The sequence below is a fragment of the Parambassis ranga genome, chromosome 12 (assembly GCF_900634625.1).
Source record: "Parambassis ranga chromosome 12, fParRan2.1, whole genome shotgun sequence".
Taxonomy (NCBI): Eukaryota; Metazoa; Chordata; class Actinopteri; family Ambassidae; genus Parambassis; species Parambassis ranga.
Window position 1 is genome coordinate 10,198,403 of NC_041032.1, and position 26,274 is coordinate 10,224,676.

At 41.2% G+C, this 26,274-nt stretch overlaps 5 protein-coding genes across 12 annotated transcripts in view; 2 read left to right on the forward strand and 3 right to left on the reverse strand.

The window, feature by feature from the left end:
* Positions 1–430: 430 nt before the first annotated feature.
* Positions 431–5,661, reverse strand: surf4 (surfeit 4). The gene is made up of 6 exons (XM_028418379.1): positions 5,360–5,661; positions 3,302–3,488; positions 2,450–2,526; positions 2,312–2,355; positions 1,654–1,840; positions 431–1,155 (listed from the first exon to the last, which is right to left on the reverse strand). The coding sequence occupies exons 1-6, from the start codon at positions 5,405–5,407 to the stop codon at positions 889–891; spliced, it is 810 nt and encodes a 269-aa protein (XP_028274180.1). The 5' UTR covers positions 5,408–5,661; the 3' UTR covers positions 431–888.
* Positions 5,662–6,944: 1,283 nt separating this feature from the next.
* Positions 6,945–8,819, reverse strand: surf2 (surfeit 2). Its single transcript, XM_028418202.1, has 6 exons — positions 8,657–8,819; positions 8,309–8,460; positions 8,069–8,172; positions 7,638–7,823; positions 7,406–7,548; positions 6,945–7,316 (listed from the first exon to the last, which is right to left on the reverse strand). Exons 1-6 carry the CDS (start codon positions 8,729–8,731, stop codon positions 7,227–7,229), a joined length of 750 nt encoding a protein of 249 aa, XP_028274003.1. The 5' UTR covers positions 8,732–8,819; the 3' UTR covers positions 6,945–7,226.
* A 619-nt stretch (positions 8,820–9,438) lies between these two features.
* bbln (bublin coiled coil protein) lies at positions 9,439–10,848 on the forward strand. Its single transcript, XM_028418184.1, has 2 exons — positions 9,439–9,793; positions 10,015–10,848. Exons 1-2 carry the CDS (start codon positions 9,715–9,717, stop codon positions 10,269–10,271), a joined length of 336 nt encoding a protein of 111 aa, XP_028273985.1. The 5' UTR covers positions 9,439–9,714; the 3' UTR covers positions 10,272–10,848.
* Positions 10,849–10,945: 97 nt separating this feature from the next.
* ciz1a (cdkn1a interacting zinc finger protein 1a) lies at positions 10,946–17,435 on the reverse strand. The gene is made up of 16 exons (XM_028418500.1): positions 17,301–17,435; positions 16,572–16,820; positions 16,155–16,282; positions 15,853–16,067; positions 15,576–15,693; positions 15,301–15,388; positions 15,048–15,154; positions 14,836–14,915; positions 14,498–14,719; positions 14,265–14,395; positions 14,098–14,188; positions 13,916–14,020; positions 13,705–13,836; positions 13,516–13,594; positions 13,316–13,437; positions 10,946–13,227 (listed from the first exon to the last, which is right to left on the reverse strand). The coding sequence occupies exons 2-16, from the start codon at positions 16,727–16,729 to the stop codon at positions 12,700–12,702; spliced, it is 2,304 nt and encodes a 767-aa protein (XP_028274301.1). The 5' UTR covers positions 16,730–16,820; positions 17,301–17,435; the 3' UTR covers positions 10,946–12,699.
* Positions 17,436–18,193: 758 nt separating this feature from the next.
* The window catches only part of dnm1a (dynamin 1a), a 35,070-nt gene continuing 26,989 nt past the window's right edge, over positions 18,194–26,274 (forward strand). For 4 of the 8 annotated variants that reach the window (XM_028417721.1, XM_028417720.1, XM_028417722.1 and 1 more), the window contains exons 1-3: positions 18,194–18,540; positions 25,012–25,085; positions 25,721–25,870. In XM_028417721.1, the coding sequence (XP_028273522.1) occupies positions 18,380–18,540; positions 25,012–25,085; positions 25,721–25,870 (385 nt within the window). In that variant the 5' untranslated portion in view covers positions 18,194–18,379. The remainder of the gene's footprint in view (positions 18,541–25,011; positions 25,086–25,720; positions 25,871–26,274) is intronic. The other 4 variants (XM_028417725.1, XM_028417724.1, XM_028417726.1 and 1 more) reach the window with 1 other exon arrangement.

Here is a 26,274-nt window from a genome sequence, read left to right on the forward strand (position 1 = left end):
TTGTCCAGATGGCTAGTGACTCTGCTTAGTCCTCTTTGCTTTTCTAGATCGAAGAATATGGTGTTTCACAAACGCTGAACCTCCCTCCCTCCCCTTAGTATCCCCCGATCATATACAGTTCACTAGTTAGGCATTTGCCAAAGACGTACAGTACAAAGTGCCCAATAACAAGTCCTGGAGCTAACGACTGTGTCGAAACTTTCAATCAACCATGACGGCAACCCACCACTATACAATGTACACGTCCCATGAACAAGAGGTGTCAGTCAACTGAGACAGAAGGTGTACACATAGTAAGACAGACTACCGCGCTGGAGTAAATAAACAAAGGAGATGAAATCTGGAAGATGAGTTGTCAAGATTGAGTCTCAGACACTCCCAAGATCCAATGGTCGAAAACGATCAACATCCACGGGTAAACACAAACGGCTTAACTCCATCCTGTTTGCCAGTTTTATTAAGAAAATATGAAAGATTATGTATGATAACTTATGGCATAACATTCGTAAAATACAATGAATTATTTTCATTTTTCTTCTGAACACAAAACAAGTAGATTTTTCACATCTGTAAATTGTTTTCCTTGCACTTACAAATACATGGACATTATTCTTGTCGTCATGAAAAAGATGACACAAGAAAGATTTTGGAAAAAAAGAAAAAGTGTCATTATCATGAACAACTAAAAAGAGAAAATGGACAACGTTTGTCCATTGATGGCTAAGGTTGTGTCTCTGGATCTGACCAAATAAAAAATAATCTAGAAAAAAACACAACTGTGTACCCTGGAGGGGGTGGGCTAGAGGAGAGGGAGGGTCTTTGTGTCCCAGGTGGTGGGGGATAGTTAGTGGTGCTGTGCGATCCTCTCACCTTAACCCCTCTTTTAGCCTACCACTCTTTCTTTTTCTCATCCATGGACACTCCACCAGGCCCAAGTGCCACAACCAACAGCAGGCCGCCGATAACCGAGGTGGTCTGGAAGAAGTCATACTTGAGGAAGTCGTGCATGGGCTTGTAGGCGGGGATGGTCCAGAAAGCATTGAAGTAGACATTGATAGCCAGAAGCCACACGACCAGGGTCAAAGCTGCTAGCTTTGTTTTGAAGCCAATTGCCACCAGGATGATAAGAGCTGTTCCCACCATGTTCTGCAGGATCTGTGTGAAAAGTTAAAGGAATGAAGTGTGTGCTTTAAATTTAATCAACAGCACATTTGTATTTGGACGTATATCTGTGATATTAATGCAAACACCACAAAAAAATTGTACAGCAGTATGAAGCAGCTACACTAAATTCCCCGGGCAATTACCTGCTCTATGTACACATCGGCTCAACTGGACATTACATGGACTTTGTACCAAAGAGCTCGCAGGATCTGTTTAATGTCCCGTAAGAGTGAATCAGACAGATGGGTACTCCTCTGGATAATATCCATAAACATCAGGGCTGTGGTGCATGTCAGAGGGGCTTACATGTGCATTTAAAACATTATTAAATGTCTCTACAGTGTCTTATGAACATTGTACTAAATAAATACTGCCAGGTGAAACATTTTAGAAAATAAGAGGCAGTAGTGGCATCTGATTTTCTAGTTCAGTGGATAATAGATCAAATTTCTAGGATCTTAAAAAGTGTTTGGTGGTGTCAGAACTCACAGAGAAGAAGCTGGAGTCAAAGTGTAACAGGGTCATGAACATGAGCACGAGCAGTACTCGACCACCCAGCTGCATGTACTGCTTTGGTGAACTCTCTCCCATGGAGGGGACTCCAGCAAACATGCTCTTTCCTTCTGAACGGGACTCAGCCAGCAGCAAGAGCAGACCACCTCCAAGGGCCAGGTTTCTACAGTGAGAAGAGAGGGGGAGGTTATTTTTGCACAGTGCAATGAGAGGAGCAGAAATCTTTACCTGTGTTAGCTGAACAGTAAGGTTGAAACTTCTGTGTTAGCAATTAATCAGTTGACTTCTTCAGCCACATACTCAAACCAGTAAATTCACATATGCTAATCATGTCATCTAATTGTTTATTATAAAACAGCTACACCCAGATGCAGCACTACATTTAAGACTTCTAAAGGAGGTGATGATTCACACAGCCTGCTGAGGTTTAAACAAATCACTGGTTTCGTCCACAGTAATTAGAGTAAGAGCATATTTTGGATTTCTGATACACTGCCATTACAAGCAAGTAAAAGACTCACTGAGACTGAAATTATAATAGGATGATGACAACTGGCCCTTTATGTTTGGGTGTTGATCAGTTTATGCAGTAATAAGCATAATCTTCCTATAAATACAGAATAGAGACACCTACCTCATCAAAAATTTAAGGTCCCATAAAATGCTGTATGCAACAGTCTGATTGGAGGAAAAAAAAAACATTCCAGATTAGACACAATGATGTATTGTTTCAGTACATAAGAACTGTGAGTAAGATACAGTTGATTCTTACCTGTAATGCTATGATGCCAAATAATCCAAAGCAGGCATACTGTACAAAATTTCTACTGAGGATGAGGACGCAGCCACCTGTTAAGACAAAGATAGTATAGTTTCAGCTATTTTGACAGCTTTAACAAGCTATGATGTGCCACAGAAAACAGTAAATTATGATCTGCTTTATCTCCTGTCAGAGCTGACCATTTCATGTTGGCAGGCAAAATATGTGGCACGATAGGTCCATGGATTTCTGCCAAGTCTGACTGTTATTTCAAGCATGCCTCCACATAATTCCAGGAAAAGTTTCAAACATCACAAGTCTGGCTTCAGTGATTAAAGTGTGTGGTCACTGAAGCTTCATATTCTGGTCTTTACATGATAACAATGGAACCTGACATCTTGTGCTCTGGAAGCCAAGGCTCAGTGTAGATGACACCAATAAATATGTTAAGGCACAAATAAGCAAAATCTGCAGATGCCTTCTGTAACTTTATTTATTGGTCACATTTACTGATCACAATTGTACTGCAGAATTGATCAGGAGGTGACTTAACACCTCTATGAATCATTATATAACTTTTACTAGCAAAGAATTACCTCAGGTCTAATGAGTTAATAAATCTAAATGTTCACAGCAACAGCTGCAGAAGAAAAATGGGAAGCGACTGCATTTGGACTCTAAACTTCAAACATAAAGTGCCTTTAAAACATTTATCATCTCATAAAACTGTTAGTTCTGCTAGAACTTCCTTCTCTAATTGTTATGTTTGTCACACATGACAGAATAATGTGAAACCAACCTATAGATTTGTAAAGTGGTAACACATAATATCCTGATTATAAATCTGACAACTCATTTGCTTACCCAGCTGTCCAATAAGATTAAGCAGCACAAAGCATGTAGCCAGGAAGTAGCCACAGCTCCAGGTAGCCTCAATGTAATCTCTCTGCTCATTCCACTGGAACCACATGCGAATCCCATCTTCAAGGAAGGTGCTGATGAGACACAGGCGTGCCAGGTGGGGCAGGTACTGTTTGGTTACCCGCAAGAACTGGGAAACACAGGAGAGAATTGACTGTTAGTGTTTATAGAAGCTGTATATATGGTATATAATGATTAGTAGTAGAATTGCACAATTGCACACATCACAGATCACGTCGCACAGATCTCAGGGTCCAAGCTTTATAGAAAATAATATAATATTTCCAGTATTCCTGTTGCCACTGCCACATATGGTTCCCCTCATAAAGTAGAACACAAGTTCCAGAAGCTATATTAGTTATTCTGGCAACCTGTGGAGCAAGTTTTTTTTCAGTGCTTCAACACATAACTGCAGTAAAGTCAGGGCAAAATGTACATTTGGTCTTGTTTTTTTTCTCTATAATATGTTTATAAACCAGAAAAGTCTGTCATGACATCAAAAGAGTAAAAAGGCAAAACATGGAGGAAGTACAGTTATAATCTACATATTTCAAGACAATAAAACAGCTGTTGTTCTTGTGAAAAGCCCTTAAAGGTATTTTCTTAAAACAAACTAATATGTTTATTTAAAAAAAACTGCTGCAGGCTTTTCTTTTTGAAATGCATGAACAGACCTTCAGATACTACAGTGACACAGTAGAGGAGCAATGACCTGCCCCCTGCCCCGCCTACTCAGCGGTCCACATCAGCACAGTCAGACTAAGGCAGCCTATCAGCGAACACCAACTCCCACTATGTCTGCTGTGTGGGACATGAATGGACCAAGTTGGAGCCAATCCGGACAAGCCCAAGGTTGCTGCAACAGCCTAGAAATAGACCATTCTGAAGTGTTACCTCCAAGTAAAATGCTGGCTCAGTAATCATTAGTAAGGGATGTTCCTTTATATTCAGAGAATCTTGAAAAGCAAAACATCTTGAGTAATTTATAAACAGGTCTTGTGATGTGAGTGTATAATGAATCAGGTGTAATTAGATTAGGAAAGTGGTTGATTTGCTGGGGCTACATAACAGCTGTATACTTGGAGCTAAATGCATGACTTCATGTTCAAACTTAATCTAGCACACAACACTGCAGTCAACTATGAAGCAGTAACTTTCAGAAAACAGATGGCACTAGATAAAAAACTCAAATCTCTGGAGAGTGTGTCCCAGTCTGTGCTCCAACATAGGTCACACAGGCAGCCCTGAAATCTGATCTTAATGTCTCAACTCACTTGGTGGACACTGGCGAAATGGCTACAGTCAAAAACTAGTTAAAAAACATAGACAAAAACAATACACAGGCAACTACAGACAGACAAGCTGCTGTGTAAGGTTCACAACTAGTTTTTTTTTTTTGGCTGAGCTGGTTGGTAGGGCAGCTCTGACAAGGCCACATGCAGATGCTCATTTGTTAAGAAAACAACATGTTGCTCAAATATAAAGAACCATATGCGGTGCTAAGCTAATTAGCGTGCTAATATACACAATTTACTCCTGACTATTGTGTGTCAGCCACTTACTTGGTTGCTAATCTCAGTGATTTCACAACTACAGACTGGCACTGTCTGGCTTGGCTGACAGTTGATCACCCGAGTGGCTAAGAACAGAATCACTAGCTGGCAAGATAACCAGGAAAATGTGTTTATTTCAACCAAGGAAAATGAGCCACTGCCACTTTCACTTTATCGGTGAGAGTCAATAATGCCATTAAATTCATCTGTAGACACATGACAGGCATCTCAAACCTGTATCATTCGCATTACAACACGAGTTATTCAAACATTGTCAAGTTAATGTCGTTACGAAGCTACAGTGGACCCACAGCATACAAAGCTAGATAGGTCTACATGTTAGCAGGAATCGTTAAAAAGCTTTACTTCATTCTCTACAAACTAGTTAGCGGCTAACATGCTAGCAGCGGCTAGCGTTACCAACTGCCGTGCTAAAAAATGAAGTTACCTGGTCTGCCACGTCTTCGGCTGTGTTCATAAGATCCTCCTGCCCCATAGCTTTCGTTATTTGTGATATTAAAATGTTAGCGCAACACAATAAGGATGTGTTGTGTGTTTTTTTTAAGCACGGCTGCTCTCACGACTGTTCCTCCCCCCGTTAACGTTATTTACTTGAAGATTTCCCGACGATCGCCTGTGTGGACGCAGAGAGAAAAGGCCGCCTCCGCCCCACAATGCCCCGCGATTTGACGAGTGAGACAGTGCCCCCCTACACGGTACTGCAACCGCTGTATGCCACGTATACTGATCCGTCCAGAGACCTGACACAACTATCCAGCATTGTTGACGGGCGCCACACATGTAAACAAGCAGTGATTCACCCCCTGCACCTAATCAGCCACACTTTGCGAGACGGTTCCACTGGTTGTGACAGATGTGGGTTAATTTTCTCTAGTAAAACCAATTAGTGACAAAATTTATAATAATTATGTATTAAAGAACAAAAGAATGTCAGCCAGGATTTTTTTAATACTTCGATTTTTTTAACATGGCACTGGAATGATTAAAATGTTAAAAAAAACTTAGTGATTTTTTTAACCCTTTGCTATCATCTAACTATTAATAGTACTCTTTTGATACTCTTGAATGCATGAGTACACTTGACCATATAAGCCACCTGCTGTCTCTTGAGTCACAAAGGCACACACACCCTCTTGTCCATTATACTTGATGCAAAGACACGACAAAGGCTTATAGACACCTTGCCTCAAGGAAGGGCCGTCTGCTGGTGGCCCTGGACTTTTGAGGTGGCAGGAAACTGCAATATACTCTGGACAAGTTCTCAAACTTTAGCGGTATAGTAAAGACGTTACAGTTTGAATGGGAGTGAAGTCTGCTTCCTAGCAGATGAAGCTGATGGGCCATCAACTAGTCCTGCACATGACCCAGAAAGTTTCTGGTCGTTAACTGACCATTAACCAACTATAGGGATCATAGTCATGTGAGTTCCTGCAAGATCCACCCACAGAGGTCCCGAACACATAAAACTCAGACCAACCAGAATAGTTGCAGAACTGAATAAGCCACTTGGGGGAGTGGCGAAACACCTTTTCCAAACAATCCTTGAGTCCAGTTGCCTCGATTTAAACACTTGGAAATGACTATGACCTGGATGAATAAGAGCATCCACAGATACATGAGGTACAGGTCAAAGCTTGTGAGGATCGACACATTTGTTAAACTGGATGATGCTGTAAAGCAGACAAGAAAAAGGAATCCTCTATAACATTAGGCTGCTGTCACTCTAAATAATTCACGAGTAAACAGCACAATCAATTATAACAGCTATAACCGTTGCTTTGCAGATTGTTGGAACACTCTCACAACAGAGTCACCAGAGAAATGGTTCTTTACAGATTTAAGCATGATTTTTTATGTATTTCATATTTAGACCTGGTCCATTTCATTTTTTTAGATGATATATTATATTTAAACAATATTCTGGTAAATCATGGTAGCATCATGATGTGTAGTGGTGTAGTATGCTGTGCAATCAAGTGATAATTGCAATAAGTTTTAATGAAAAAAGACAGTTACGCAAACTGAGCTGTATTTCATACTAGTGAACTTGGTTGCAAACTAGAAAACTCAGCATTCCAAATGATTTGTGAACTTCCAACACAAACATTTTGTGTTGTGTAAACCAGCCTTGTTGGAACTGTGCAACATCACAACTCGGCAACATTCAGAGACACCCTCATTAATGGATGTTCAAAGATCAGGCTGTGTTAGACACAAAAGAAAGACTTGATGTCAGTGATGCATCCTGACGAATAACCAGGTATAAAAATACTGTACAGATATGGTTTTGGATTTTATTTTCCATTTTGCACTTTCCCAGGTTTCTTGCGTCCTGATTTCCAGTGGTTATTTCTGAATTTCTTCTGAAAACCTCCACCCTGTGCCTGGAACGCAAACATGAAATCTGTAAAACTGGCAGCTATAGACACAGATATCAAACATACATGTTACTTAAGATGAATATTCTACAGACCTTTTTGCGCTTCTGCACTGCCTGCTTATCAACCTCCATTTCCTCTTCCTCTTCCTCATCTGTTTGGAAGTCATCTTCCTCCCCCTCCTCCTTCTCTCCCTCCATAGTTTCTTCTACATTGTTTTTCAGGGTGAACATAGTGGCTGTGGCAACATATGATAATTAACTAATGCAGTTGGGAAGGACTAAAAAATGTGGAAAAATCTACAGTGTGTGCATGAGGCATACTGACAAGGATAGAGGTCACTCATGCTGTCTTCTGAGTCACTGTGACCGTCGTCACTGGATGAGGGTTCCCACATGCTGTTTCCACGTTTTGAAGGCATCCCTTGGCCGCCCTCCTCTCGGATGTGTTTGGGCCTTTTCTGTTTCAGTCTGGCGGGAACAAACTCGATTCCCTGGTGCACACATTCTTCATCTAGAGCAAACATTAGTCAGTCAGGACACTCTCTTTTGTTATAAAAGTAAAAAGCTCCTGAAAAAAGCAAAGGTTTTGTTATTTAAAGCATTTCTGGGAATATGTCTAAGTACATTGCAGCTGAAGAATGACAGCTCAGCAGAAAATAGACACCACAAAAACTATTTTTTATCAACATATATATCAGAGTGCTTGACTTCCTTCCTGGATGATATGCAATCAGAACAAAAGATTGTTGCACTGACATTTAGAGAGAGCCTTCTTGAAGCGTTTCCCATTGACATGGCGTAAGACATGGTGTGGCTGCCGGTTGAGGTGTCTGAGTGTCAGCTTACAGAAGAGCTGATTGCTAGAAAACAAGACATGAGAAAACTGAGATTTCACTGACATCCATTTTTGTAGGAACAATTATGACAGCGTGGCCTTTCTTTTGCAAAATAAAGAGAATACGGTAGCAGAGGTGGGTGAGCTGAAGGTCTCCTTACGGTTGCTTTGTGCTTGGCACAATGTGTGGTTCATATTGGCTGTAACTGAACTCTGCTGTTGACCTCAGTTTCTCATATTTCTTCCCTTGTGTGAACTTCTGAAGCTCCGTCAGGTTGCAAGGCAACTCGTGGCCGTTCAGTGTGCATTTAATCTGAAAAACAAAAAACGGATGGTGCACTTTAACTTAGTGAGGCAATGAAAGAGGACACATTTTATTGCTTTTTAAACTGGGTCAACACATCTAATCCCAGCATCACAGTACCTTACTTGTAAATTAGCATACAGCTAGCATCACAGTGTACGACTACATGCGTATTTACAGTGACGTGATGCAATGGCTCGCTAACCTTGTTTCCATCTGTAAGCTGAAGACAGGGGTGCTTAAGAAGAAACTCTTTGAGGTCCGCTGGTAATTCGTCCATACTTTAGGACCAGTTCAGAGAGCAGAGAGCTAATAGTGTGCTGTTCGGGTCAACCCCTCTAACAGGAAGTTGACTACACGTGGGCTGACTGCGCAGACTCAGTTGCATGCATTAGCCGCCATGTAGTGTTTAAAGCGAGGGCCAGTTTAAAGGTTAAGATTCGCTTTTCAGCTGTCATTGTGACATTCATCACGTATTGATTAAATCACTAGGTAAAAACCAATTAATTATTAAAGTTCTAGTTTAAAACTTGATTAGATTGAAGTAAAACGGTCATTTGCACTGATAATTTATAGATTTGCCATGATAATATAACACAGACCTGTTAGTGTTTAGTAATAAATGCAGAAATTATGTCGATAAATCGAATCACTTCAATTTACAGTAGATTCTGTAACATGTAAAAACAAGTTAATTGGCTCATGTCACGTGCAGTACGTCCAGTCAGCTGACTGGCATCTTAGATGCATAATAATGAAGAGAGCTCACTCTGTTCGAATTTTGTAAAACCAGAAATTTAATCGAGAACCAAGTGAAACATTAGTAAAAAATCGACATTAGCACCATTGTCATAAAACCATTAGATAAATGTTTTCTTGTGTTAAATTGAACATTTTTTTCATGTGTAGTTTTAGGAGAACATCACAGAGTGAACCATCCTGCTTTTCACTTCACTTAAACCCCTCTCACTATTTTCCCAGAATTCATTGGTGCAGTAAACAAAGTTGACGTTCGCAAAGACGCTAAATGTCAAGCAAGTTAATTATCCCTGTGTCTTTTGTAGTTTTGTCTATAGTGTGTGAAGATAACGAAATAGAAGCCTTTAGAAAGCTTATCTTTTACTTTTGCCAAATTTAAAACGGTGTTAGTTGGCATACCTTTACTTATGCTAGTTAGCTAGCTGGCTAGCTGCAGGATATAGCGGATACGCTAGCTGACAGAGCTGTGTTTTGTAACAAAACGTATAGACGAAAATTTAAATTATGTCTGGACCAAACGGAGATCCTAACATCTCTATCGACGAGGGTATTATCAACGACGAAGATGAATTTGGCGACGAAGGTAATGAGGCGCTGTTCATTCATTCATTCTAATCAATGCTAAACAAAACCGAGGTAGTTAATACATCCAACTCTCAAATGTTCATACAAACATGCTTGTTTCAATGTATGTGACAATTATACATTTGGCAGAGTAAAATCATCAGCTCACATAGTCTAACACAGATTAAGACTTGTTAAATCGCGTAACAGAAGAGACTAATCCCTGCTACCTTTCCACAGAGTATGCCTCCATCAACAACATGCTAGATCAGATCAACTCTTATCTTGATGATCTGGAGGAGCGGAATGATGCACTTAATGGCAAACTGCATGAACTGATGGAGTCAAATCGGCAGGCTCGGATGGAGTTCAGGGCCCAGTTGTTAGGCTCTCAAGCTCAAGAAGAGCAGTGTCCTGCAGAAGGGGACTCGTCCTCGTCTAGAAAGGAAGACCCGAACGAGGATGAAGGCTCACAAATGAATGACAAGAGTGCATAAATCTAGAGCTTCTCTGTTGGACTAGTGACCGTCATGCATGCAATCCTCTGTGAAGTTACCTCCTGACGTGTGTATGGAAGTGATATTCTGCAGCTTCTCACACACCTTGGACATAAGTTTCTTTGCAATATATTGCAAACTTGTGAAATAATAAAAGTCAAGTGTATTGCAATGTAGAAGCTGTAGCCCCACTCAACAGCGATTTGTTCAGGATTATGTAGAAATATACTGCAGAATATTTTAGGGGAAAAAAGAAAATGCAGCATTATTTATTAAGCAATACCTGGACTACTGATTTGTCCAGATCCTGGTATTAGCTGCGAGGTGTAACTTGTTGGCAAAAAAGACTAAATGCAAAAACTGAACTCCTGCTTTACGTATTTACCAACATTTTAATGTGGTCATATTACTGTTCTGCACCACTGTTGTCTCCATACGTGTTATTAAATCAGTCTATGTTTTGTGTCTGTGGGTGGAGATCCAGGATCTCTTTAAATGTTGACATCCGCTTTGTAATGATTGTTGTGTCTATAATTATTATAATATCCCAAAAAGTAAACATTCCAAATGTCTACAAGTGTGTTGTAATGTTTAATCTTCAGCATGACTTTAAATCTACCTGTACACTCACTATGCTATTCATTTTAGGACAAGCAAAGTCAACCAAGTGTGGGAATTGTTGGACATTTTAATATAAATTAAGATGACTCCCTAACGGAAAACAAACATCCAAAAATACATTAAATTTCCAGCAGTTAGAAAACAGCTGTTTGTTCATCTTGTCAGTAGCTGAATAAAAATACAATTTAGAAACATACAGCTGTTTTGAAATAACAAAGGAAGAGAAACATTCTGATTGCCACAGTCAATTAAAAAACTACTGTATGTTACCGGGGGTTTCAAAGATGAAAGTATTCTTTGCTACATTAAGACACTTGAACACATACATTTTCATGTTTCCTTCTGTCCAGTGTATAGCAGCGACAAAAAACTGAAATGAGAAGGAAAAAACAAAGCAATAGTAAACAGGAGTCAAAACATCAACTGCCACTAACGATATTGCTGTGAATGCGTGAATTAAATAAAAGAATTTCCTATCATCCCTAAGAATGAGACACCACATGTGATTTTGCATAAATCCCTCTGTGGTGCTGATCCATTCTCAGAAAATACTTACATCTTTACAGATTCTGAGCTTGAGGCAGCCTAGCCTGCTTCGACTGGCAAGAATTTCAAAATAGTCAAAATGTGGCTGCAGTGCAAACAGACGAGAAGAGTACTAGCAAGTAAGGAAACAGTGCTACATTCAATCTCTAGATTGCATTAGGATTTTTTTCCTTATTGCAAATAGTCAGCCAATACAAATGTATGTACAGCTGCTTCAGTAAGAAGTCTACAGCTGCTGACTTCTGCAAATTTTTCCTCTCCAAACCACAACATCAACCTAAAATGTTCAACAAATAAGAGGGGATAAAATGCTCTAAATCAAGCAACTCTCAGATTCAACATTCAGCGTTTCTCAATACTCAAGGCGCAGTACCGTTTAACACTTGTTTTCACAAAGTTGCCACCTGGTCAAACACTAATTCAGTTACATTCTATGCTTCAGTTTGCTAAAAGCGTGCACTACGTGGTTAGCGATGTGCAACATGTCTCCACGTTACCATCAGTACAGTCTTCTACACTTGTGGCTTATATTGAACAGTCAATTATCTTAGCTGAAAAAGATTAGCAAAAGCTGACAAGCACTTCATTGAACTCCTGATTCTTGAGGACAACAAGGTGGAAAATTAACTTTGGCGAAACAGCTCTGTGGCTGGTTCTTAAACACCTAGATTGTGTTAATGTAGAGACAGAGACACCAATTGAAAATATATTCAAACTGTGGCTGAAACTTTATCAAAAGCTTTTAGTTGAGAGAATTGATGCCACACCTCATCTGTAAGTTTACTATATCTTTAAACTGCTGCTTTTATTAGGTCCTAATTTCACACTACTTATATACAGCATTACTGTATACAAGGGTAGTCCAGGCTGGCCTACACAGAACAAAGTACATATTTTTGAGGTGGGAGCCAAATCACACACATTAACCTGTATTTGATACCTGTTGATTTCCCACCCTGGGAGAATAATTCACATCAAATCCTGTTCCAGCCTGTGGCTGCAGTTGAATAGTCTTAGGAAGGGTCTTAATTGAGTGAAATGACACAGCAGCAGTCATACCAGCTAAACAGGAACAGACTTATTAGGTCATATTTTTGTCTATTTTCTAAATCCCGACTTTCCAGTTTTCCATCCTTGTAGAGACTGGCTGGACTGTTAACATCTTGGTCTCTGTTTCATGACAGCACTTTTACATACTCTCGCATCCTGTCCTATGGCTGTGGTTGTACCAGACCTCTTCTCTTAAAATTGACGATCTTTATCAGCGTCTGTTTGAAACCCTGCCTGACCTGCGTTTGGTTTTTGCCTTCCCTGTGCTATTCTTTTTCTCTGGACCAGCAGGAGCTTCCTTCTCCTCCTCGTCTTCATTAGTTTCCTCAGCAACAGCTGAAGGCTCTGAGTCTGCCTCCTCTCCTCCAGCAGGCAGCTCAGCAGGACTCTCCTGAGCCAAGGACGTCTGGAATGGGTCCTCTTCCTCCTGCTGGTGGAGGCTGAAGTCTTTGTTTGTGTTGCCTGTGCTGGTTGCTGAGACAGTGGTGAAGTCCTGTGAGGTTGGATCAGGTTCTGCTTTATCCTCCTGTTGCTGGTTTGTCATTTTTAGCCGAGTGAGTGTGATAATAGGCTGCCTGGAGTTCAAGTTTGTCGATAAACCAGGGTCATTGGAAAGCCAGCTTTCATCGGAACAGTCTGTGGAGGTTTCTGTTTGGGGTCTGAGGCTGTCTGGAACTCCAAGGGATTCTCTGAAGGATTCAGCATCTTCACCTTTTTGGCTCGCCAACGCTTGGTACGTCTAAGCAACAAAAGCATAAAAATACTGCAATGAGTCTAAATGGGATCCCTCAAGAATCCCCTGTATTGACAAGTGAAGTGAAACTTACCTTGAGGTTGTTAAAGTGCTTCAGTGATTTGCAGTGGGTGTGCAGGGCAGAAGACTCAAGGTGGTAAAACGTGTTGCAGAGTCTGCAGATAAAACCTGCAACTGGAACTAAAAAACTGGACCCTATGACGAAAGAAATCTGAGATCTATTATCAATAGATACAAACTGCAAAAGAAGGTAAGTTATCAGGTGTCACTGACCATAGACTGTGTCAGGGTTATACTGCTCATCACTGGTTATGTTGTTTAGGGTCGCTTCATTAGGAGAGGACCGGCCATCCTGTTTCAGTAAAAGCATTACTTCAAAATTATGTCAAAGTGACACTGAGCTTGGGGTGCAAATATAAATGCAAATATTGTAAAGTTAAAAACAAACTAGATGCAAATTACCTGTTTGTCTCCTGTATCACTCAGATTTTCCTCCCTTTCTTCCACCTCACCTCCCTCCTCCTCTTCTAGTGAAAAGCCATCTGTGTCCAGGTCAGCCAGCTTGGCCAAGGCTTCACAGCCCTTTTCTTGGAGCTAGTAAAATCACAACAACCAAATTGATGAGGTGGGTTATTTTACTTAAAGTACTTTAGATTCAGATAATTTGAGTCACCTTCTGTCGATGCTCCTGTGACTGCAAGTGCTCTAAAAAACTCTGGGAGCTCTTGAAGTGTTTCTTGCAGACTGCACAAGAGGACAGGTCTGTTCTACTGGCAAGCTGAGAAGAGACAGAGAATTAAAAAAAAAACATTTTCAACAGTTTTATAAAGATCTATAACCAGAGGAAATGATTACTTTGTGCTCTTCTGTGCGATGGTGCTCCGTGATGCTACTGGTGAAGTAGACCTGACAGGTTGAACACCAACGTTTCATATCTTTTTTCTCTCTGCAGGGACCAACATCATCATCAGAATCTCTGTAAAACTTTTTTATGAAAGGCACATGTGTGTTTTTGAACAGACCCATCTTTGCTTGCTCCCTGTAGGGACTCCTGCACTCGTGGCAACAGGGAGACCAGACAAGCGTTGCTCATATGTTGGATCTCCATCATCCTTTGCTGGTGAGAAATGCTGTTCATATGACTCCTGAAGTTCTGCAACAAACACGCAAAGTAGAGAAAAACAATTTTACATGTGTTTTTTAAAAAAACCTTTTCCCCCACAAGGCTGCATGCTGGTGTGTACATTCAACCTACTTGCTGGTTGTGGCAAGTAATGCTGCAGAGGTAGCAGTAAAACTTGTTGGAACTCTCTGCTACACTTTCTTCTTCTTCTTCTTCTTCTTCTTCTTCCTCCTCCTGTGTTTCTGTTGAAGCCAACGCAGCACCCTGTAAAGTCTCCTCAGCTGGTAAATTAACCTGCTGGTCATCTTCACTCAACCTGCCCGAGGGTGACAGGGCTGACAAACAGCTGTCCACCTACAGAGAATATAATACAGAGAGATCTATGCTGTGCTTTTATTTTTACCAAACTTTAAAGATTTTACAAATATTTCTAATGGATTACATCAAAATCAGGTAGGGGTTCATTTTACCTCATTAGTTTTGGCCCCTTTCAGATCCTCAACACCACCTGGTGCCTCTGTAGATCCTCCGCCCTGTCCAGTGTGCGGATCTAAGAAAAAGGGCAGAAGAATAGAGAAGTTCACTTCTCATGTGACCTAAAGAACATTACTTATAAATGAAGAGAGTGTTTACAGTTTTAGGTATCTAATTTCAATAAGCAGTTGCTAGGTATGCATTATACCTTCAGACTGAGTGTCCTCTGCCTTCCAGTTATGCACCGAAGAAAGACCTTCGTCATGTGCAGCAGTGACAGTCTCAACACCACATGGTCCACAGGGTCTCTCTGACCTGAGAGGAGGAATAAAGGCATGGAACGTGTTATCATGCACCAGGTAAGAATACTTCACTAACTTTCATTTTTGTCTTTTCTAAACAGACAGAAAAAAAATCCACTGTATGTATAAGATGTCTACCAATAAAAACAGTTTCCCCACCCTTCTGTCCTCAGCTTCTTTGCTACAGGTTCTTCAAGTTGCTCCTCTGTGACATGTGCGGGCCCATCGGCTCCTCCTAAAGCACCATCTGTAGGTGGAAAATAAAAACAAACCAAAACCAAAGGTGGAAGCAAAATGCAATTAAAAACTAATCTTTTAAGACAACATAATAAGTTAAGACTGTATCACTGCAAGTTAAAAAAATCTCACTACATTCCTATAAGCTCCCATTCTGAAAACATTTAAAAAGTATTCCAGCTGAAATCCAGCGTTACCTGTTTGAGTTCTGTCTTCTTCATTGGTGCTGCTAGCGGCTGCTGTTTGGTCATCTGTGCCTCCTCCTGCCATTTGCTCAATGTCTCTCTTCCTGTCAGGCTGGCGAGCTGCAGTGTCCTGCAAACAAATAATATGACAATATTAAAGCATTTCCTTGATTAGGACATACTGTGCCTGAAAAACTCAAAAGAAGACAAAACAAACATGCTGCTATGTATTCACTGTGTAGTTTATCTGAAATAAACCCACACAAAGAAAAATGCCATGTTTAATTACTGTGGTGCAGATGGTAGAGGACGAAGAGGCAGAAGTTGTGGTAGTATTGTTGTAGAAGCGAGCATGTGGATGGAAGGGTCTAGCAGCTGGGAAACCCATGATGGGGGACTTGATGGCCATGCCCATGGGAACTGGCCCAAGCAGGGATGATCTGGTCCCTCCAGCGAAGAACTGTCGGAACTGCTGCCCACCCATCCCAAAACCCCGCATGTTACCTGTATTGACAGCAATGCATTAATCACAATAATTATGCATTTATTTTTCCAGATGCTTCTAAATTTTTACTACAATCCAAACTGCACCCTGCATCTGCTGCATCAGAATAGCACCCTGTAGCATGGGGTTGGGGGCGATGATGGTTGTCTGGGTTGCCTGACACAGGTTGACCATCCTGGGAGGAGGAGCTGTCTGAGGTGGGACAGGAATGGGTCTGGACCACAAATACAAAAAAATAAAATCAAAACGCATTCTTACATATACTTTTCTAGGAGGATCATTATTTTTGATCATAGCACACACAATACTGTATTTCACCTATGTCCTATTATAAAGTATGTCTAAGAACAGGGTTAGATGACATGGCGTGACAACAGTCCAACTTATAATAAACATTTAAGCCCTTTTGCGTGAAATATCTAAATCCAAAAAAACTCAGCCACCTCTATCTAACACATCTGGAGGGCCTTGCGCAATCCCCGGTGTCGCGTTCGCACTCTTACCGCGGCGTCTGGTGGTGATGGGCGACATGGTGTCCCGGTGGAGGCTGCGGTGGAGGAGGCGGGGGCTGCTGCTGGAAAAGTTGCCGTATCTGACGCAGGTGCTGGTGAAACTGCTGCTGTTGCTGCTGCTGCTGCTGATGGATGTGCGGATTGAACATCACGGGCTATAATTTACTCTGACACGTTACACTGAGTTTAGTCGCAGGTGTGCAGTGCCACTGCCTGGCACCTCTATAAGGATGAGGACCCCTGAATCGGAGAAAGAAAACGTTTAGGTGATTATGGGCCTTGTTGTCAGAATAACTTAGTTGTTGTAGTAGTAGTAGTTGTAGTTGTAAAGACACACTACTTAATTGGAGTGCGCAGCTGCTGAGACAACAGGTAGCTCTCCTATTTCATGATGACAACAAGCTACTGTTAGCAAGTAAGCTAGCAATAATTTGCTTTCTGGTTAGCTGAGTTTATATTATTTTTGTCTCTCAGACAACTTTATGAAGGCAGGAGCATGTTAAACATTTGCTTTAGGAGCAGAGCAGAACTGTTACTCCTAACAAGCACAACTAAGTCAGCAAAATGAACTATAGCTACACCTGTGATGAAATGAACGGAGCTAATGTTACATTAGCCAACGCTCAGTTACTGAGCTACAGTTAGCTTAGCCTAGCCGTCAACTGACTAGCTAACTCAGACAAAACAAACGCGCCTTCTCAGAAACTTTCTACATTTTACCTTAAGCTTCCTTCAGATGTGAAAACCAAATTCTCAAAGATGCAGTGGTGACGAAAGTTGATTATCTAAATAAATTCGTAGAGTGAAACAGTAGCTGTCAGACCTGCGATGCAACTTGCATAAAGCAGCAACACAAGCAGACAGTAAAATTAGTGGACCCTGACGCCCCCTAGTGGCTGTCTGGACAACCATTAAAGCTTGAAGCTGCGTTTGTTAAACTCCTGCAAGAAAATTCTTGAATATATTTTTCTTTTTTTCTTTACGTTTTTAACGTTCCCAGCACCATTTCGACTTTTTTATTTCCAGTCACAAAGTTGCTGGGAATAAAGTAAAACAGAAAAACACAAATAAAACGTTCTCCCTGTGCTTTTCCCCCCTTCTACACACCCCATACATACAAAACTTGTGTTATTTTGATTTAATTGTATGATTTAATTGCTGGTTATGTGTAATATAAATGTTTTTTGGTTAGAAAAATGTACGTTGGATTAGATATATTCATGGTAGCAATGTTCTTTTATTCTTAAACATGCAGACCAACTGTGCAGTTTCCACGGACTGAGTGAATATTCTTCATGTCATCACTTAATCTGACTCTTATCTCAGACACAAATGGCATGGCAGAACCAAACAAATGTTTTTTTTTTACTGAAAAGAAAATACATAAAACACTTTTTAAAACACAGTTTTCTTGATGAAATATTTTTTTGTTTGCAGTAAAATTTCCTTTCTAACTAGATCTAAGGGGACAATTTGTATTTTGCCTTTATCTTGACAGGTAACACAAGGAAACCACGTCAGTCACCACCTAGCGGTGCGTTTGGAGTACTGCAGGAATCTCCTTGGAAAATACAAGAGATCATCCTCCTCCTCCTCCCTGCGGAGCTTGGAGAGGAGTGTGGTGGAGCGAGTCAGTGGCTGATCTGACACACTGAGGAGGCGCCGTGAATGAGGGAGCAAACCGAGAAGTGAACCGGTGTGTGCGCGCAGAGTTAAAAAAAAAGCACCCTCTGAACGCGAGGGTGCAGAAAGAGGTACGAGGACACAAGTGAGGCAGTCCCTGCGTTTGCACCGCAAAGATGGGGAACCGGGGAATGGAGGATTTGATCCCTCTGGTGAATCGCATGCAGGATGCTTTCTCTTCCATCGGACAAAACGCGAACCTGGACCTGCCGCAGATCGCCGTGGTGGGCGGTCAGAGCGCAGGGAAGAGCTCGGTGCTGGAGAACTTCGTCGGGAAGTAAGTAGCTTTTCCCCAGGCTGCGGTGTGATGTCGGTGCACCTCGGCGCATCACGCAGGCGGCGTTCATTTACCATCCCATCCCCCTTTCAGGCAGGTTTAAATCAACCACACAGGCTTCACCGAGGCTGGAAGCCATCAAATGGACATACCTTTAACCGGTTTTACCGTATTATATTCCTGCTATCATCCCCCTAACACAACACCACGACAGGCAGATTATTTTGTTAGGCCTCTATAAATCCCTAGTGAAGTTTATCTACTGCATGATGCGCACAGGAACCAAGAATTCCTGTTCAGCAACTTAATATTTAAGGTGACAACCCAGCACAGCTTGTGAGGGATACATAGAAGTTTCAAAACATCCAGAAATGAGTATGAAAAATACATCATTATAAATCCCATGACATCTCTGAGAGAGAGGCAGAGGCTGACTTCCTGTACAGCAGATACAATTACAGGCTGCTCCATGGTGGATGTGTTGTTTCTGTGGCAAGGGCCATTTTGTTTCCTACAGGCTGTTTAAACCCAAGGTGCAAAAAAAATGATGCTTGTTGTGTTTGTATAAGTTTTTGTCAGGCAAGTACTTTCTGCCAGAGCTGCTGACGACAACAACGATGATGCAAAAGGGAACAAATCTGATCTGTTATGCTGCAGCATGACCTTGCAGAGAGGGAGAGAGAGAGAGAGAACAGGAGTCCACCTGAGCTTTGAGCCCTTCCAGCTCAGCTCATCCATCTGTCTGCCAGTGCTTATAATGCTGAAGCTTACTCCATGCAGGCTGCCACAGACTATGTTGTGTTTGTCAGCCCTGCTTTCTTGTATTTCACCTCATTTGAAGATGTGTGTGTGTGTGTGTGTGGTTTCACAGATGTGGATACAGTGTGTGAATCAGCAGTATTTCCTGCTAAAGCAAGGTCAGCATGTGGGGCTCTGAGCCAGCTCACCCCCCACAGTAAAACAAGGCCTGGGTACAGTCAGTCATCTCACCGGACAGTTAAAGGACCCGTCAGTCCAGATACTGTTTTCACACAGTGTAGCTGACCCATCACTCTCAGGTAGATCTGCTGGTGGACTGCAGCTCGCCACATGGCCACTAATCCCCATCTTAACTGGTAGTACATGAGGCTATTGTTTACATGTCAGAGTAATCTATCCATCCATCCAATCGGGTTAGTTACATTGCTAGCATAGCAAGCATCATCACTAAACTACCCTGAGCAGAAATGACAGGCTTTATAGCACATGCTATGCTAAACAGTTCCTATCCAATCACTTTGCAATTATACTTTATTGCCACTCCGAGCGGGAAAATTGCATCTTCGAGCATCCTGTTATTACTTTAGTCACTTGTTGCATGCCTCTGTGTTAAACGCCTTCGACCAATTAGTGCTATTAAAACAGTCTCTTTGCACTCATTATTGTACCATGCTGTGCTGCACTCACTCAGCTGTTGTCATAGAAACAGCTCGCCTCATTATGTGCTCATACTCGTGAGGCCGCTAGTTTATATGAAGGGAAATCATCATTAGAAGTTAGATTGACGTGTCCAGCAGATGATTGGTTGTGTGTGTGTGTCATTGTATGCGCTGTCTCCGTCCCGCAGCTGTGACGTCGCTCACCCCCCCCCCATCCCTCTAACTCGCTGTGTTTGTGTTATCAGGCTGAACCAACACACCAACAATACACTGTGTGTTTACATGTGACAGCCTTTCTTTTTAGCTCTCCTCTTAGCCTCCATTGCCACTTATTCCTCTCTGACATCTGCTGCTCCTGTTTTGTCATTATGACTATTACTATTATTGCAACTTATGGTTCACATAGAGAATCAATAGCAAAGTATAATAGCAGTTAGATTGCGGATGTTTTAGGAATATTAGGTGGGTATAGCTTGTTTAGATTGACTCAGCTACAGTCATGGACCATGTAATGGAGACAAATAAGTGTGTGTTTTATATAAGTAAGGTGGAGATTAGTAAAATTTAGTTTAACGGACACCTTTCCACTCAGGTGGATTAGATTTTAATTGCGTACGCTCAAATGTCTGACAGGTGTGACTCAGGGATGAGAACAACCCAAAGCTGTCGAGATGGCAAGAGAGAGAACATTTGACGACACTAATCAAATCTGTCTGTTCCTCCTTCGTCATCTGTCCTTTTCATAATGTGTCCTTCATGCCCGGGGGTGTTGGGTTTTTTTTTTCGCTGCTTGGTTTAATGTTTGTCATCTCAGTTTGACCTTTGTTTCTCAGCCTTTTGTGTCTCCGTATTTAGATTCAGCTCAGGTTTGGTGGTATTGTCGTAAAATGTAAAAAAGCGCTCAGCTCCAAGGTTCTAACTAAAGTCTCAGTGTCATAGAGAAGTAAGTTGTTTCTTATACTTGTTGCAAATCTTTACAGATTAACGGCTAAATCCATGAAATGTCTAATGTTTCAGATTCATTTTTAGGTCAAAAATCACTTTGTCTGTTCATCTTCGTCTCTTGGCTTCTCTGATTGTGGCAGGAAAAAAGAATGAATGTGAAATTGATCACCATCGTTTGTATTTTAGACTCCCACGGGTCTAATTATCACAGAGAAAGCAGTGACATTTACTGGTCTCCAGTGCTGAATTTGTGCAAAGCCAGCTGGGTTAAAACTGTTAATTGTGGAGGTGGGGCTAAATGTGATATATTACAGTGCAGTGATGGAAAAGGAATTTATTTAATAAATAATGGAATGAAGATCTTTCTTTTGGAGGCACTAAGAGGCTATTGACTAGCATGCAGATGTGATAGAAAAGTAATGAATTCATCGTGCAGCCACAATAATTTGGAAAAGCTCAGAAACTAGTTTCAGCACCACGGACAGCTCCTTTAAAAACTGCTGACATCTTGAATAGGGAACAGACTGATTTTCCATAAATGCAACGACACATTGACTTTTAGAGGATTGCTTTATATTTATAATATTCATAGCATTACAGAAGATTAAAGAGCAACCCAAACTGATGGAGAGTGATGGATTATTGATTCAGTGCCAGGAATTAGATTCCAGTATTTGCAGTTCTCCTTTTTTGGCACAAAAAGTGTGCTGTGGTTTTATTAAGTACGATTTAGTGAGAGCGTTTAATGCACAAAAGCTCTTTCAGCGAATGCTTTAATGAGCTAAATTGTCACAATAATAGCTGCTTGTGTGACAAAGCAAATGAAAAAATGAGAAAAACCTTATTATGTTCTCCCGGTGTGCAATTAAACCCAGTGGAAGGGTGCTGCCATGTCGTCTGTCAGTGAAGGCAGCTGGCTCTATAGCACTATTCCAGGAACATACAACTACAGCATATTCCTCTTACTGCTGCCAACCCCCACCCAGAGATTAAGCTTATGATATATAGCTGGTTTGTATCATGTTATATAAGACAGAGAGGGCTGGAGGTGCTCTGACAAGCAGCAGCAGGAGTGAATACTGGAGCTCCATTATTATATTTCAGATGCTCTCTCAAGAAAAATCCACAGGAACTGTTTCTAAACTGCACAATTCTCTGAATCTTTCTTCGAACAAATACAACTAATGATTGTTTTATTGGTCTGTGAATGCCAGAAAATCCACATAAAGCCAATGAAAGTGTCAAAATCATCACAATTGAAACTTAATGTATTATTCTGCGGAAAGTGACTTACACCTCCAAACAGGAAATCATTAGGAATTTATAGGCCCTGTAAAATACAGTGTTAGTGGTTACAGTTAATAAAATCCAGACTGAAGTGAAACAGGAGAAAGTGTGGACGCAGTAAGAGTGAGAGACCACGAACGGGAGGACATCATTTGTTCTGCTACAGAGACAGGATTAACACTAATCTCTGTATGGGCTGCGGCTCGCCTACAACACATTCTACTATTGGCTCTGGTCTAATCTCAAAAACACCACCATCCACCAATCAGCTGTTTCATTGGCTCTGTCCTTCACTGTGGTTTACAGGAATACGTCTGTATGTGTGTGGGTGTCATTCACTTAAACCTCAATCTTAGACCCAAACGCTGCCGGTTTAGTGTATTGTCTGGTCGTGCTGGTTGTTAAAGGCTTGTAATGCTTGACGCATTAGCGTGGGATTAGATCAGGCTCTGTGTCTGACAGTGTCTGGGAATCGGAAGTGAGGTGAAGCACACGTTGAGACCATGTTTAATACAATTATTAACAACATTAACATTGTCAAACGGCTGCAAACATGACAAAAAAGAGAGGCAAACACACTGAAGTCACATAAAGAAAAACAACAAAAGTAGTTAGAAGTCTGATCCCCTCCACTCTTATCTACACAATGCATTTATAGTTGAGCTGTGAGCACTGTTTGTACACCGCTGAATGTGTAGAGTTTATGACAAAGCAGTAATGAGCCACTACTCCACAGCAGCTGGCACTTACTAGATGTGTGTGTGTAGGTGTGTGTGTGTGTGTGCAATATAAGCAAATGACAGAGAATGAATCAATCAATGACCAAATAAAGACCTTTTGTTCAAAGCTGATCTCTCTGGGCCTAAAAAGAGACATCAATCACATTAATCAGCTGAAGCTCAGCTGGGACTCCGCACTATCATTGATTAATGTTTGCGTATGTGAGACCTCCCCCGACCCTGCGACCTGTGTGAGGGCACCCCCCCCCCACACACACACACACAATTTGTTCTTTGATTATTGATTATTTTCTGATGGATGTTTACTAAGGTGAAAATCTAAGCGAGAATAAGGGTCATTTTCTCACTGGCTTTTATACAATCGGACGTCTTTTTGTTTGGTGGTTACACTATAAAATCCACCAATTTGTTGAGGTGAAGATGTTTTTTATATGTTACTGCATACACTGACAGGACTGAAAATGCTTTCAGTTGTGTTTTAGTGTCCTCATTCCCCCAGTCCTTACTGGCAGATATACTGAGGAAGGTGGGGGTCGGAGAGGCTGTCATCTAGTGAAATGATCAGAGAGTCAGTCACACTGTCACAGCTTCCTCACTGCAGTCAAATATAAAGATGGAGTCCTCATTAATGTGGCAATACGATACAGAAAATGTTTGTGAAAAGTGGCTCTGTCTGTGGCATTTGGAGTATCCTTGTGGTGGCAGTTTGAAGGGAGGATGAGGAGGAGGAGGATGAGTGTAGTGAGAGGAAGACCTGCAGTTAAGACCATCTGTTCTCACTAAAAGTCGTCCAAGTGGGAGACGAGGACAGCCACACACACACAAACACAGTGAAACGTGGACGCTGGCAGGCGGTCCAGCAGGTAGACTTGCAGATAGCCACAGATGAAGAGAGAACAGATTTGCTTTTGTTGTACAGTTGAAGCTCCCTGTTGCTGCTGTATCCAGAGGAGCAGCTGTTGCTAAGACACAGTCATTTACAGGCTCTTGTTGATTATGTTCCTCTTCTCACAAAGAAAGGATTAAGGAAGACTGCAGAGGTCAGGGTGCAGCAGTTTCACGAGATTATCACACAACTATCAATCTTTTCAAAGATTTGCTCTAATGGACGTTATTAATTCTTCACCAGCTCAATTAATTATGTCATCTTTGGCTGATGAGATGATGTATAGAACCCATTTCTGCTGTAAAAGCGGACTGCTAGAACTTTTACTGTGATATGGCAATAACAATTCAGCAAATAAATAATGTTTCCCTCTCAGATAGCGCAAAGTGGGACAATAAAAAAGCAGAATTTTGTATAAATGATTATTACAATATTCAGCATCTTAAGTTTTAGGTTAAGATCTAATGCTGCTTATCTCACCAGAGACATTATATTTGACTTTAACTGTAAAGAGCAGTAACAGGAGGTGTTTGTGTTTCCATCATCAACATCATGCCATGAACACATATCTCCTTGGATTCAGGCTGTTGGATAGAGAACTACAGCACACGTGCTGTTAACAGCCCTTTGTGTTCATGCCTCGCTGAATGACTGAACTATCCCATCAGCTGCTCGAGGAGCACACAGTGCCAGTGGCCAGTTGACGCTGATGTTGTTGCATAAGCAGCTGAACGCCTCCACAGAAAACAGCGTGGTAATAAAACTGTGGCAGGCGGTCATCTGCATGAACACATGCTCATCTTCACAGACCCACACCTCGCACACCACAGCAGCGTTTTAGTCAATGACACAAAACATATTTTTTTCCATTGCTAACAAGAAGAATGTTGTTTTTTCCTCAGTTTCACCATTATCCTTCTGTATTTAATGTACTTTTTATGATTTGTTATTGTTCAGCTCTGCAATACACAGCATGTCCCTTCCCCTTTGCACAGATTTCTTGATGGAACCATAATGAAATCTACACAAAGCTGCAAGATGTTGATTGGTACTTCTGTCCCATCCTTTTTTTCTGACACACATTATTAATGAGTCTTTACATTAGTTTAAAGGTGTTTATTTGGATTATATGCATGAAGGTGCGATAAAGCTATAGAGGAGGAGTCCTGACTGTCGTCCTGTCTCTGTGTTACAGGGATTTCCTTCCCCGTGGTTCTGGCATCGTGACTCGTCGTCCTTTGGTTCTTCAACTGATGAACTGCCCCACAGGTAAAAGCATCTTCTCAAGGTTTTGTCTTCCACATAATTTAATATGTTAAAATTAAACTCTTAAAAGAGGCTTTAATTCTGGTTCTTTATTGATCTGGTTCATATTATTTACAAATTTTAACACCCTGTCTGGTGTTGTATCATGTTCTAAAAAGGTCTTCATTCTTACATTAAACAAACTTTGACCAACTTCCATTGTTCAACCTGCATTCAGATACACAGCCTTCCATCCGTCTTCCCCTCTTGTATCGTTTTATTTATTCATGTAGCTGATATAACTACACCATGCATTTCATGCCTCTTGGGGGGAAACAGCATGACACGGCTTTTAGCTCACCAGCCCCCTCCATCCTCTCTGGAGTCTTCTTCCCTTTCTCCCAGGAGAAAATAATCCCCTCACATCTTTTCCACTCTGTTCATCTCTATACTTGGTGACTTGGTGATGACAACATGTTACCATAGCGACCCTTTATAATGTCTTTTCAGCATCATCTCACAGCTAAGTCATGGTGTAAAACAGAAATGAACGTGCCTCACATACATATTAGTGATTGTTTAATACAGTAACTTTTAATTTAATCTAATTTTTATCAGTTTTTTCCTCTTTCCACTGATTTTTTCATTTTCTCTGCCAGAGTATGCTGAGTTCCTCCACTGTAAGGGCAAAAAGTTCATAGATTTTGATGAGGTCCGGCAGGAGATTGAGGCTGAGACTGACCGCGTCACCGGGGCCAATAAAGGCATCTCCCCAGTGCCCATCAACCTGCGTGTCTACTCTCCTCATGGTGAGGCTGATAAAGTTTTTTTTTCCACATGATTTGAGGTCCTATATTTGTTTCTTTTTATATGCAGTGCTTTGACCACAAACTTAAAAGTATTTTATTAATATTTTATGTGATATGATGAACACAATGTAGCATGTAATTGTAAGGTGGAATGAATGGTTTTTAATTAATTTTAAGCAAATAAATATCTGAAAAATGTAGCGTGCACTTGTGTTCAGCCCCCTGTACTCTTGATACCCTGAAATAAAATCCAGTGCAATCAATGACCTTCAGAAGTCACCTAATTAGTTAATAGAGTCCACCTGTGTGTAGAGTACAGCTGTTCTGTGAAGGCCTCAGTGGTGTGTTAGAGGACACTAGTCACCTTCCAGCATGACAACAACCTAAAACATACAGCCAGAGCT

Coding starts and splice junctions, on each gene's coding strand:
- surf4 (XM_028418379.1), bottom strand. CDS start 5,407: ATGGGGCAGGAGGATCTTATGAACACAGCCGAAGACGTGGCAGACCAG. Junction 3,489..5,359: donor CCGAAGACGTGGCAGACCAG/GTAACTTCATTT, acceptor TGTGTTTCCCAG/TTCTTGCGGGTAACCAAACA. Junction 2,356..2,449: donor TTGGCATCATAGCATTACAG/GTAAGAATCAAC, acceptor TCCTCCAATCAG/ACTGTTGCATACAGCATTTT.
- surf2 (XM_028418202.1), bottom strand. CDS start 8,731: ATGGACGAATTACCAGCGGACCTCAAAGAGTTTCTTCTTAAGCACCCC. Junction 7,549..7,637: donor CATGAGTGACCTCTATCCTT/GTCAGTATGCCT, acceptor ATGTTGCCACAG/CCACTATGTTCACCCTGAAA. Junction 7,317..7,405: donor CAGTGCAGAAGCGCAAAAAG/GTCTGTAGAATA, acceptor TTTGCGTTCCAG/GCACAGGGTGGAGGTTTTCA.
- bbln (XM_028418184.1), top strand. CDS start 9,715: ATGTCTGGACCAAACGGAGATCCTAACATCTCTATCGACGAGGGTATT. Junction 9,794..10,014: donor AGATGAATTTGGCGACGAAG/GTAATGAGGCGC, acceptor ACCTTTCCACAG/AGTATGCCTCCATCAACAAC.
- ciz1a (XM_028418500.1), bottom strand. CDS start 16,729: ATGTTCAATCCGCACATCCATCAGCAGCAGCAGCAGCAACAGCAGCAG. Junction 16,283..16,571: donor CATCACCACCAGACGCCGCG/GTAAGAGTGCGA, acceptor TTTGTGGTCCAG/ACCCATTCCTGTCCCACCTC. Junction 16,068..16,154: donor TCTGATGCAGCAGATGCAGG/GTGCAGTTTGGA, acceptor CTGTCAATACAG/GTAACATGCGGGGTTTTGGG.